The sequence below is a fragment of the Tachysurus fulvidraco genome, chromosome 25 (genome assembly GCF_022655615.1).
Source record: "Tachysurus fulvidraco isolate hzauxx_2018 chromosome 25, HZAU_PFXX_2.0, whole genome shotgun sequence".
NCBI classification, from domain to species: domain Eukaryota; kingdom Metazoa; phylum Chordata; class Actinopteri; order Siluriformes; family Bagridae; genus Tachysurus; species Tachysurus fulvidraco.
Genome location: NC_062542.1, coordinates 16,753,728 through 16,766,227, shown reverse-complemented (window position 1 = coordinate 16,766,227; position 12,500 = coordinate 16,753,728). Strand labels below are relative to the sequence as shown.

General features: G+C 46.5%; 2 protein-coding genes across 2 annotated transcripts in view; one reads left to right on the top strand and one right to left on the bottom strand.

The window, feature by feature from the left end:
* ankrd33ba (ankyrin repeat domain 33ba) overlaps nt 1–4,588 on the top strand; it is a 9,324-nt gene extending 4,736 nt beyond the window's left edge. The window contains exons 2-4 of the mRNA XM_027152547.2: nt 1,600–1,729; nt 2,168–2,308; nt 2,441–4,588. Of these exons, the coding sequence (XP_027008348.1) occupies nt 1,600–1,729; nt 2,168–2,308; nt 2,441–3,273 (1,104 nt within the window). The 3' untranslated portion in view covers nt 3,274–4,588. The remainder of the gene's footprint in view (nt 1–1,599; nt 1,730–2,167; nt 2,309–2,440) is intronic.
* Nucleotides 4,589–5,979: 1,391 nt separating this feature from the next.
* The window catches only part of LOC113646374 (death-associated protein), a 13,708-nt gene continuing 7,187 nt past the window's right edge, over nt 5,980–12,500 (bottom strand). Inside the window, exons 3-4 of the mRNA XM_027152599.2 lie at nt 8,736–8,778; nt 5,980–6,894 (exon numbers count right to left, since the gene is read on the bottom strand). Of these exons, the coding sequence (XP_027008400.1) occupies nt 6,775–6,894; nt 8,736–8,778 (163 nt within the window). The 3' untranslated portion in view covers nt 5,980–6,774. The remainder of the gene's footprint in view (nt 6,895–8,735; nt 8,779–12,500) is intronic.

The window sequence follows — 12,500 nt, the reverse complement described above, 5'->3', positions numbered from 1 at the left end:
TGCCCCAAAATGGCACCTGCATAAATTTACATTACATTTCCATTTAAATTTGCTCAGACGATACAGTTTATCCAAAGGAACTAAAATGTGCTGCAAACCCAGAGCGAGCTGAGAGCAAGCAGAGGCGTCCCGTACCGAAATCCTCACCCGTCTCAGCACCACAGGGTTTCTGTCTTAAAGACGCCGTCTGTAACCGTCTACAGCTCTGTTTCATGTCAGCTACAGAAACCCCGAACCCTGCGTGCAGAAAAGTGACGTTTTTCACTTTAACTCCTTATTTAACTTACGATTCTAGTCACTTGTTATTATTAATATTATCTCAAAAATGTTGACATTTTGTGAATGTCACCTTTTGGTTAGTTTGATTTAATAGAAATAATAAAAAAAAATCTCACAATTTCTACTTAATAACAACGTTCATTCATTCATTCACTCATTTCCTACCGCTTATCCGAACTTCTCGGGTCACGGGGAGCCTGTGCCTATCTCAGGTGTCATCGGGCATCGAGGCAGGATACACCCTGGACGGAGTGCCAACCCATCACAGGGCACACACACACTCTCATTCACTCACACACTCACACACTACGGACAATTTTCCAGAGATGCCAATCAACCTACCATGCATGTCTTTGGACCGGGGAGAAAAACCGGAGTACCCGGAGGAAACCCCCGAGGCACGGGGAGAACATGCAAACTCCACACACACAAGGCGGAGGTGGGAATCGAACCCCGACCCTGGAGGTGTGAATGAGAGTGTGTGTGTGTGTGAGTGAATGAGAGTGTGTGTGTGCCCTGTGATGGGTTGGCACTCCGTCCAGGGTGTATCCTGCCTCGATGCCCGATGACGCCTGAGATAGGCACAGGCTCCCCGTGACCTGAGAAGTTCGGATAAGCGGTAGAAGATGAGTGAGTGAGTAAAGCCTTTGGGCTTCTTCAGGAACATCAAGCGTCAGCTTTCTCACAGGCTGCTGGTGGCTAAGTGACTGTTTTTACCCAAGAGCTACAAACATTTACATTATTTTACTGACTCCTTATCCAGAGTTTATCTCACTTATACTGTACAGCTGTGCGATGAAGTGTTAAGAGCCGTGCTCAGGGGCCCAGGAGTGGCAGCTTGGTGGTCCGGGGATTTGAACTCACCACCTTCCTTCCAATCAGTAACACAACACCTTACCCACTGAGCTACAGCCCTGAGGTGTCTGTAAGGAGTCTCCAGTGTTAATTACTTTGCACCTGTCAGAGGTTAACAGCTGTAAAATGATAAGTTACAGAACTACTGAGCGTCAAATCCCTCACGCAGACCATGTAACAGCTTGTGAATGTCCTGTATCGTCTTTCTGTCATTAACACTATTCGCCGTTAGCATGTGGGTCATTTGGCACGGCGATGTAAAGAAAAGGAAACATCTAAAGGAGATATTTTACATAAATGTAAAGCAGATGAAGTGTGAAATCGTTCTGCTTTAAGTGACGTGGACAATATTTATTATCGTGTTAAATATCAACAGCTTTCAGGCCGATCGGACTTTTAAATCTGAACAAATCCGACACGATTTAGTGAGTGAATCTTTAGAGTCTGTGGATCTTGTCTCTGCAGACGGGGCTGATGGTGGCGTGTTATCACGGCTACGTGGAAGTCGTCGTCGCACTTTCTCTGTGTCCTTACCTGGATGTGAACTGGCAGGACAACGAGGGAAACACGGCTCTGATCACAGCCGCACAGGCCGGTGAGTTTAGCGTACGTTGATTTCTGGGAATTTAGTGAATCATATCATGTGACACTTTCAGCCCAATTGACTTTTTTTTGTTGTCGTATTACGACAGTTTTTCTTTCTTTGCCAAACTATAGCATGAAGTTATATATTTTTCACTCAGCTCACCTCCGTATATAAATACTAAAGGTTAGGAAAAAAGAAGCCGGCTCATTCGGAGTCTGTGAGCCGACTCAAAGAATCGAATCGCTTGCAAACGACAACGTTTCTGCTGCATAATGTAGATTAATATATAAATAATATTTGTTTAGTTTGTTGGCAAAAATATTCCAGGCTTTTAGAGCTGAAATTAGAAATGTTACATCATTCATTTTTTTAACATCAGGTAACATTTCTCACTTAGTCTTTAAGAAAGAAAGTCGTGTATTTAACCCGTTTATCACTTGACCACAGGCCACAGCACCGTCACTAACTATCTGCTGAACTACTTCCCTGGTGTTGACATGGAGAAGAGGAACTGTCACGGGTTCAGCGCGCTGATGAAAGCTGCCATGCAGGGCAGAGTGGACTGTGTCCGAGCGCTGATCATGGCAGGTACATCATCCTTCTGAGGGATAGAAACTTCAATCGCTTCAGTCTCTCTGTCTCTCTCTCTCTCCTTCTCTCTTTATAATAAAACAATTCTAAGTCTGAGGTGAGAGTTTAAGAGTCTGCCGTGTTTGCTAGGTGCTGACCTGGAAGCCAGAGATAACGGGCGTAAGCTGACTCCTTGTGAGTGGGCGCTGTTCACCGGACGCTACGAGACCGTCTCTGTCATGCAGCGGCTCATCCAGAGGCCGTGTCCTGAACAGTGCAGCGACTCGTACCAGCCCGAGTGGCCCTTACTGCCAGCTCTGGTGGCCAAATCACAACAGCGCAAAGGCTGCATCCAGAAGATGGTGCAGAAAATGCGCAACTTTTTTGACATCAGCAACGTGACAGAAGCTTCAGAAGACGGTGTGTTCGACCACATGGTGCAGATGACAACGGCACTGGGAAGCCCGTTTATCGCCACGTCCTGTCGAACGGTGTGTCCCGGGAGTCCGCCGTGCGTCGGAAAACGTCGCTACTCGGTCCAGGAGATCCTGAAAAAGCAGCGCTTGCAGCAGCTCAAAGGACTTGGACCCGAGCGGCTGGAGACGTCCAGACGCCTTTTCCAGAATTCTCGCGTCACTCTGTTGCCTAAACCCAGAGATAGGCGTGCTAGCCTTCAGCCCCAAACTCCCAGCGACTCTTCAGCGCTCCGGAGAGGAAGTCTCCTCCCGCTACACCTGGTGAGACGGAGCAGCGTGAGACCGGGACTGGTGGTGCCCAAGCTGCGGATCACCAAGGTTCCGACGGAATCGCACAAGCCGGAGAAGGTGCGGCGCAAAAGCAGCAGCAACAATGGCCAGTTCCTTCAGGTGCCCAAGTGGAGGTACAAAGAACTTAAAGAAGAAAGAAAGAAGGCAGAAGAAGCTGAGAGAAAACGGCTGGAGGCGGTCACCAAGAGACATCTCGCTGGGAGAAAACAGAAATAACACGACACGTGCACTACACATCCGAGTCCGGCCCGGGGCATCGTGATACTTGAAACTTTTGATGTTGATGATAATTTATTTTCATATTTATTCTTGGTTGCGTTTTGAGATACTACAAGCTTTGATCTTAGGACACCGTCTTGACTGTTAATGACTGAAGCATCTACACTACCAGCAAAAACATCACGGCAAAAATATTTCCCGAAATTAAAAATGTTTAAAAAAAAAAAAATCAAACATTTCCTCCATAAAAACTTCACACTTATAGGTGATAAATCTAAAAAAAAAACAAAAAAAACCCTGAAAGTGAAAATAAAAAGTGGGCGTGGCCTAATATTCTAACGAGCACATTTAATCAACAGAGCCTGGTCCGAATCTCCAGCGAGGAACCATCTATCTGTGTGCATGTGAGGTGGGAGTTCATATCGAGCACCACCCTTGTAGCTGCTGCAGAGGGATGAGACCGAGAGATGCCAATACTTCTGAATCTAGAAGTTTCAGTTTCCGCTGAAAAATCCTGGGCAAACAAAAATAAAAACACTAAACTGAATTTAATAACATTTCTCATCACTGAGAACCGAACTACAGTACGCCGGATCTGTAGTCTGGGTTTATATTATATCATACCGCAGCGCTGCTGAGTTCTGATTGGTCAGAAGGTGTTTGGGTCACATCCCATAACATCATGAACTTGCAGCTCGGTGCGTTAACGACGTGACTCTCTCCGTTTCTCAGGAACACTTTAATCATCACACAAACCTCAGGTTCTAGACTTTATTCTTGACCACAGAACCACTGTGCCTCTCTTCCTACACTCAGTGTTCACATCTCTCTCTCTTTAGTGCCCTCTAGAATTATTGGCACCCCTTTATAATAATATTCAAATATTAACGAATAAGTTACACATGAGCTGCGTGATCTCAAATATAAATAAAGCTCATAAATAAATACAGCCACGTATTTTGTGTAGTCGGTTTGCAACGTGACGTGAAACGATCACGAACGAACTCGAGACATGAATTAATGATGAATTATTCAAATAAAACGGACGAAATTTAAAATAGCTTTAAAATGACTAACTGATTTTAGATTTATAACACAAACGTTCTCTAAAAATGTATTCTGTATTTTAAATCCGCTCATTTTTATGAACAGTGTGTATGATTCTTCTTCTACTAAAGGTCAGGTGACACGAGATGGTCACGTGACCTCCGGAGCATCAGGAACGTGTGAAATCGGATAAGCGGCGATGTTTGAGGAAAGTGTATCTGATGAAACGTGAATAAAGTTTGCGGTACTGTGCCGTCACTCCAAACTCCGACTCCGCTTTCGTTTCTTCTTCTTCTAAAACATCTGAGCCTCACGAGAGACGGCGGCCCTCGAGAGAGATGCATGAGCTTAGCTTTGCTCCATGAGTCAGCGCTTCTTTTATTCCAGGCCAAAGCAATGATTTAGAGAAAGGAGAAGAGATGGAGAAAAGAAGGAGAAGAGAATAGAAGGAAACAGCACCTTCTAGTGGAGGACTGGAGGATCTGCTGCTGATGTTCGAGATAGGACGAGAAGCCATGATCTTCTTATGGCATCAGGAATAAAAAAGAATTACAGATTACAATAAAAGTAAAACAAATAAAAGTTGTATATATTATATCACTCATCACGGCTCGTTATACGTTCGTTAAAGTTCTAATCGGTAATAAAATTAAAAATGATCTGGAGGCGTCTGTATGGAACACCGTTAAATATCTAATTATTATTATTCGTGTTTTATTTCACGGCGCTGTTGAGTCCTGCGTTCTGATTGAAGATATTAACTGTAGATGATATTAACGCGCTCGCCGTGTAGCGAACGGTGACATGTTAAAGACACGTGAGGGAGATCAGACCGACCCGAAGCTACGGTGCTGCGGTGACCCTGAACCTGCTGTAACATCAGTGCAGACAAACAGCAGATAACAGAATGGAACAGTGAGACCTTGACCTGAATATAACAAGTCCAAAACCTCCGCTTCCACAAAACCAACAAGTGTGTGTGTGAGGGAGAGAGAAGGGGAGGAGGGGGGGGAGAGAGAGAGAGAGGGAGAGAAGGGGGGGAGGGAGAGAGAGGGAGAGAGAGGAGGAGAGATGAGGAGAGAGAGAAAGAGGGAGAGAGAGGGGGGGGGAGAAGGGGGAGAGAGAGCAAGAGAGAGAGAGGGGGGGAGAGAGGTAGAGAGAGAGGGGGGGAGGTGAGAGAGAGGGGGAGAGAGCGAGAGAGGGGGGGGGAGAGAGAGGGGGGGAGTGAGAGGGAGGGGGGAGAGAGAGAGGGAGAAAGGGAGAGAGAGAGGGAGATGGGGGAGGGAGAGAGAGGGGGAGAGAGCGAGAGAGAGTGAGAGAGAGGGGGGTAGAGAGAGAGGGGGAGGGAGAGAGGGGGAGGGAGAGAGAGATCAGGAAAGAAGAAAAGGACAGACAAAAAAAATAGACACAGACACTGAGAGAAAGACATCAAGATAGATAAAAGAAAGTCTGACACCAAAAGAGCGAGAGAGAAAAAAGAGTGACAGAAAAAAAGAGAGAAAGAGAAATAAACAAAAACAGAGAGATTTAAAGTATCCTTAAAAAAAAGGTAATAAAAGGACAACACTGCACTTTTATTTAACATCACGATCTCATAATGAGGAGGCGGTGATGTCATGCGTGCGTGTGGGCGGAGTCTAATAACGAGTCTCATGATGATTTTATATTAACTCTTTATTCAGACAGCCACACCTCATTTCTAACGTCGTCCGCTTACACAAACCGAGTTACACACTTTACATCGTTCCAGGAAAAAAATTGGTCTAAAACAAACAGAAACAAACTCAATTAACCTGTCAATCAGTACAGCTACAGATCTGTGTGACGGAGCTGTGGGACTTAGTGTAGGAGATCTTATCGAGAACTGGGGTGTGTGTGTGTGTGTGTGTGTGTGTGTGAGAGAGAGAGAGAGATCTCACGATGTTGTTCAAGGCAGAACACTGGCAGGCACAGACAGAAAGGGGCCATGAGGAATGCTGGGAACCCCATGATGAACCTGAGCACGGAATTAGAAGTCATTTGGGAATTTTTGGGAATTGGGTGTAAACTGGTCAGCAATCAGTGAAGAACTGGTTGGGAACTGGGAGGAAATTTGTCAAGCTGTTTAGGAATCAGCTGAGAACTGATCGGGAATCAGTCTGGTCAGAGGAACGGGCTGGGAACCGGTTGGTGATTAGTTGCAAGTTATTTGGGAATCATCTGAGATTCCCAAATGTTTAGATGGCAGTTGGTTAGAAATTGCTCGGGATACAAATGGATTGGGTTTCAGAGGAGAACTGAAAAGAAAAAAAAAAAAAAAAAAAAAAAAAATCTAGAGTCGGCTAAAGAATGGCTGGGAATCAGATGGGGATCTTTATGGGACGGGTTGGAAAAGGATTGAGTGGGGATTAGACTCTGAGAATCGGCTGGAGGTTCTGGTGTGGTCCTTGTGCACTGAATCAGGGTGGAGGTTCACTTGCGGGGCTGATGGATGTGCTGGTTGATGTGGTGGGACTGCGGCAGCTTCTGCACCGAGGGTTGGGGCTTCGTGTGAGCCACCTGAGCCGCAGCCGGGGTGAAGTCCTTATCGCCCTGAGGAGCACGAGTGCGCAACACACACACACACGAACACACAAACACACACACAGGAAGTTTGGTTTACAACTTAACAAACCATGTGTGTGCTCGTGTAAGAGTGTGTGTGTGTGTGTGTGTGTGCGCAAGTGTGCATGTGTGAGAGTGAGTGTGTGCATGCGTGTGTGTGCATGCATGTGTGAAAGTGTGTGCGTGTATTTGAGTGAGAGTATGTGTGTATGTGTGAGACTGTGTTTGTGTGTGCATGCGTGTATGCATGTGTGAGAGTGTGTGTGTGTGTGCATGCGTGTGTGTGTGTGCATGCATGTGTGAAAGTGTGTGTGTGCGTGTATTTGAGTGAGAGTATGTGTGTATGTGTGAGACTGTGTTTGTCTGTGTGCATGCGTGTGTATGCATGTGTGAGAGTGTGTGTGTGTGCATGTGTGAAAGTGTGTGTGCATGCATGAGGCCGTGTGTGTGTGCATGCGTGAGACTGTGTGTATGTGCATGCGTGTGTGTGTGTGTGCAGGCGTGAGACTGTGTGTGTGTTTGTGTGTGTGAGAGTGTGTGCATGTGTGAGACTGTGTGTGTGTGTGCATGTGTGAGACTGTGTGCATGTGTGTGTGTGTGTGCGCATGTGTGAGAATGTGTGTATGTGCATGCGTGTGACTGTATGTGTGCAGGCATGAGACTGTGTGAGTGTGTGTGTGTGTGCATGTGTGAGACTGTGTGTATGTGTATGCATGTGTGTGTGCAGGTGTGAGAATGTGTGTGTGTGTGCGCATGTGTGAGACTGTGTGTATGTGCATGCATGTGTGTGTGTGCAGGCGTGAGACTGTGTGTGTGAGAGTGTGTGAGTGAGAGTGAGTGAGTGTGTGTGTGCAGGCGTGAGACTGTGTGAGAGTGTGTGTGTGAGAGTGTGTGTGTGTGTGTGTGTGTGTAATAAAACACTGCAGAACTCTACACTACACTGAATCCTGTCTCTCTCTCTCCCCCACAGAGTGAAACAGGTCCCTAATAACACGAGCACAATCATTAGGTGCTCATTACAAGGTGCTCATTAGGACCAACACTCTACTGTTTCTATAGTAACCGCTCGTATCCAAGGACGTGTAAAGAGAAGGCGCCATTAATATTAAACCGATATAAAGAATCTTCGACACGTTGAGTTGAAGTTCTCTCTCTAACGTTTATGTAACATTCATGGAAGGAGTCTCCGGCGTCAGCGGGAACGCCGAAGGATTTCTGGACAGATGTTTATCTGCTGGAACACACACGAGGACAGAAACGCGTTTGCTTTCTGAAGAATAAACGAATAAATAATCTTTTGGTTAATGATCAGAAACTTGTAGAGGAGGAACCGAGCGGTGTGTGTGTCACACCGTCGACTCGGACCGAGCCACTGCCTCGTGTCACGCCGTTTCCCAGTAGGAGTCGAGTGTGTTCTGTATAAGGGCTTTTGTTTGATGCGTCAGGAGCAGTGCAGCCTCTCGCTCGCTTCTTTCTTGTCAGAATGTGGGCTCTCCAGAGAGAAAGGAGAAACCTTACCTTCCACACACACACACACACACACACACACACACACACACACTACTCTGAGTGTAGACATTAACACACACACCAGCAGCGACCCCGAGGGCTTCACACAGGATGTGAATTATACATCATGTGCAGTCACTGAGCTTCTCTCTGGATATTCTGATAAAAAGTGAAACTGTGATAAACAGACTCACCTCCATAATCCACCTCCTCTCTCTCTCTCTCACACACACACACACACACACACACACACACACACACACACACACACACACACACACACACGGTGATATACACAGAGAGAGTGTGTGTGTGCTTACCTTAGTCACCACTCCAGACACCACCACTGGCAACTTCGGTGGGCTGCGAATAAAAAATGCATCACACGTTAAAAAGCAAACATAAAGATAAGGAAACACACACACGCACACACACACACACACACACGCATGCACGCACACACACACGTGCCCGCACAAACACACACACGCGCTCGCACACACGAATACACATATACGCTTGCACACACGCACACACACACACATCACATACACACGCACGCACACACACGAATACACATACACGCTTGCACACACACACACACACACACACACACACACACACACACACACACACACACACACACACACACACACACACACACACACACACACACACACGCTGTCAGGTTTGTTTGTCATATCGATTCTTCACGATTTAACATTTAACCTGAGATACTTAATTCGGCTAAAAAATAAATCCAATCGTCCGTCTCACACAAAATATTGCCAGTAAAGACAAAGTGGGCGGAGCTAAGGGCCTTATGGGGCGTGTCCATGACAACAGATAATTAAGAACGATTAAAAAGCAAAAACAAAACACAAGCATGCAGACGGATTTGTGTGATAACGAGTGTAACCTTGTCAATAAATACACAAATAAATAAATAATCAGTCTTGTAAGGAAACGGAGTAGAAGTTAAACACAGGGACTTCACATCACACATCACACACGCACACATCACACACACATCACACACGCACACATCGCACACATCGCACACACACGCACACATCACACACGCACACATCACACACACATCACATCACACATCACATCACACATCACACACGCACACATCACACACGCATCACACACGCACACATCGCACACACACGCACACATCACACACGCACACATCACACACGCACACATCGCACACACACGCACACATCACACACGCACACATCACACACGCACACATCACACACGCACACAACACACCATCACCCACAAACATCGACGCACACACGCCACCTCACATCACATCGCCCCACCCCGCACACACATCGCACACACACACACACATCGCACACACATCACATCACACACATCGCACACACATCACATCACACACATCGCACACACATCGCACACGCACACATCGCACACGCACACATCGCACACACATACGCACACACACACCGCACACCGCACACACACACCGCACACACACCACACACACACACACACACACACACACCACACACGATTAATAAAGATCAGGGATTCAGAAATATGTAAATCTGTATAATCTGAACGTGAGATGTCGAGTGACTCGCCGTTTCAGGAGGGGAGGCGGGAGGCGGAGCTGAGACTAATCATGTAGATACACTCCTGATTAGCTAGAAGGTCACGCGCGACCGCTAGCATGTTCATTAGAGAGTCCGTTAGCGTCTTCCATCGTCCGAAACCACTTCTATCATCGGTGTTAATAAATGAATAAATACACAGAGTATCAAGTTCACAAGGAAGAAAAAGGTCACATGACCATCATGAAGAAACTAAAGGAACACACACACATCACATACACACACACACATCACATACACACGCGCGCACACACACACACACAGGCACACACACCAGGTAAAGTGTTGTGTAAAATGCTGAATGATGGTAGAACAAGGTGAATTCTCGTGTGTGTCCCTAATAAAAGCAGCGGTGCAGCTCCACACGAGGTGGAACAGCGAGTCAGAGCCTCAGTCAGGAGTCAGAAGTGACCTTGATGTGAAAAATGATGCTCATCTCCGTACAGAATTAAATTGTTACGTCAATCAGACGAGGGAAAAGATCCCGAAAGCTCTGTGTCCGTGCTGCTGGTGGAGCAGGAAGGTCCTGAGCAGGTCACACGTGTCCTAATGTGGAGTCGTCACGAAGGTGTGACTAAAGTTTACTTCATTCAACTCAAATGAAACTAACACGTGCGTCAGGATTCGTGCTGCGTTTTTACTTCTAGCTTTTTTCAGCACAGACTTCGTTAACGCTGCCTTCAGCATTTTCTGGTCACAGCCGAGTTTCTTCGAGTCTTCAGGAAACAAAATTTTTTTTTTTTTTTTTTTTTACAACTTCCTGGACAAATAGGTTGCAGCTCAGGGGGCAGACGAGGGAGAGAGAAAAAAAGAAAAAAGGAAAGAAATAGAAAGAATAAATTCAGACTTGCTGCATCTTCATCATCATCATCATCATCATCACCAAAGTTACATTAAAGGTGAAAAATTATTAATAAGGAGAGAGAGACAGAGAGAGAGTGTGTGAGACAGAGAAAGATAGATAGATAGATAGATAGATAGATAGATAGATAGAAAGAGAGAGAGACAGAGAGAGGGGGGGATGAGAGAGACAGAGAGAGAGAGAGAGAGAGAGAGGGGGAGGAATGAGAGAGAGAGAAAGAGAGAGAGAGAGAGGAAAGGAATGAGAGAGAGAGAAGGAATGAGAGAGAGAGAGCGCGAGAGAGAGAGGGAAAGAGAGAGACAGAGAGAAGGAGAGAGAGAAAGAGAGAGAGGGAGAGAGCAAGAGCGAGGGAAAGAGAGCAAGAGAGCGAGAGAGAGAGAGTGCGTCAGGTCAGAGTGGTGTGGTCTATAACACAAATGAACGTTAAACATCACATCCTAAATGATTACATTCACTTCCACATTACAGTCTGATCTCTGGATCTCGCATCAGACTTTAATGTACAGCTCTAATCAGTGCACATCTACACGCTACAACACGCTACAACACGCTACAACACGCTACAACACGCTACAACACGCTGAAAGCTATACGACGATGACCCGTTATTTTAGCACCTGATTTAGTTTACAGGACACGAGTGATACCGCTTCAGGCCTGAGGGGGGCAGAAGTGTGTCAGCTGAGAAACAGCCTTCCAGAGCAGGGACACTGAGGAGGAGGAGGAGGAGGAGGAGAAGAAAACGAGGAAGACGAATTCAGGAATAAAGCTAATGTCAAGGTTAATAACCAGGACAACTAGCTCTGGGCTACACGTGAGTGACGCACGGCAGCAAGCGGGAACTCTCACTGAGACGGAGGGATGGATGGAGGGATGGAGCTGATCTTCCCTAAATAAAGTTAATGAGAAAGAAAGAGTCCTGCATAAAGACAACACATTTACATATTTATACTTGTGCACCAGGGGAAAAGAGGGATAAATAGGTAGAGTGTCAAAAAGAGAGAGTGAGAGAGAGAGAGAGGGGGGGGCGAGAGAGACACAGAGAGAGAGCGAGAGCGCGAGAGAGAGTGCGAGGGAGAGGGAGGGAGAGAGAGCGAGTGAGAGAGACAGACAGAGAGAGAGACAGAGAGAGCGAAGGCGAGAGACACAGAGAGAAAGAGTGCGAGAGAGAGCGAGGGAGAGGGAGGGAGAGAGAGCGAGTGAGAGAGAGAATGAGAGAGACAGACAGAGAGACTCAGAGAGAGAGAGAGGGAGAGACAGACAGAGAGAGAGAGAGCGAGAGAGACATAGAGAGACACAGAGAGAGAGAGCGAGAGAGGGAGAGAGAGACAGACAGAGAGACACAGAGACAGAGAGAGAGAGAGAGTGAGAGAGACAGACAGAGAGACACAGAGAGAGAGCGAGAGAGAGAGAGAGAGAGCGAAAGAGAGAGAGAGAGAGAGAGAGAGAGAGAGAGAGAGAGAGAGAGAGAGAGACGACACTGTTCATTTTTGGAAAATGACATCATAGACAATTAAAAGAACCTGCTGACCCGAGCAACCCAGCATCACCATAGCAACTGTTTCCTGGTT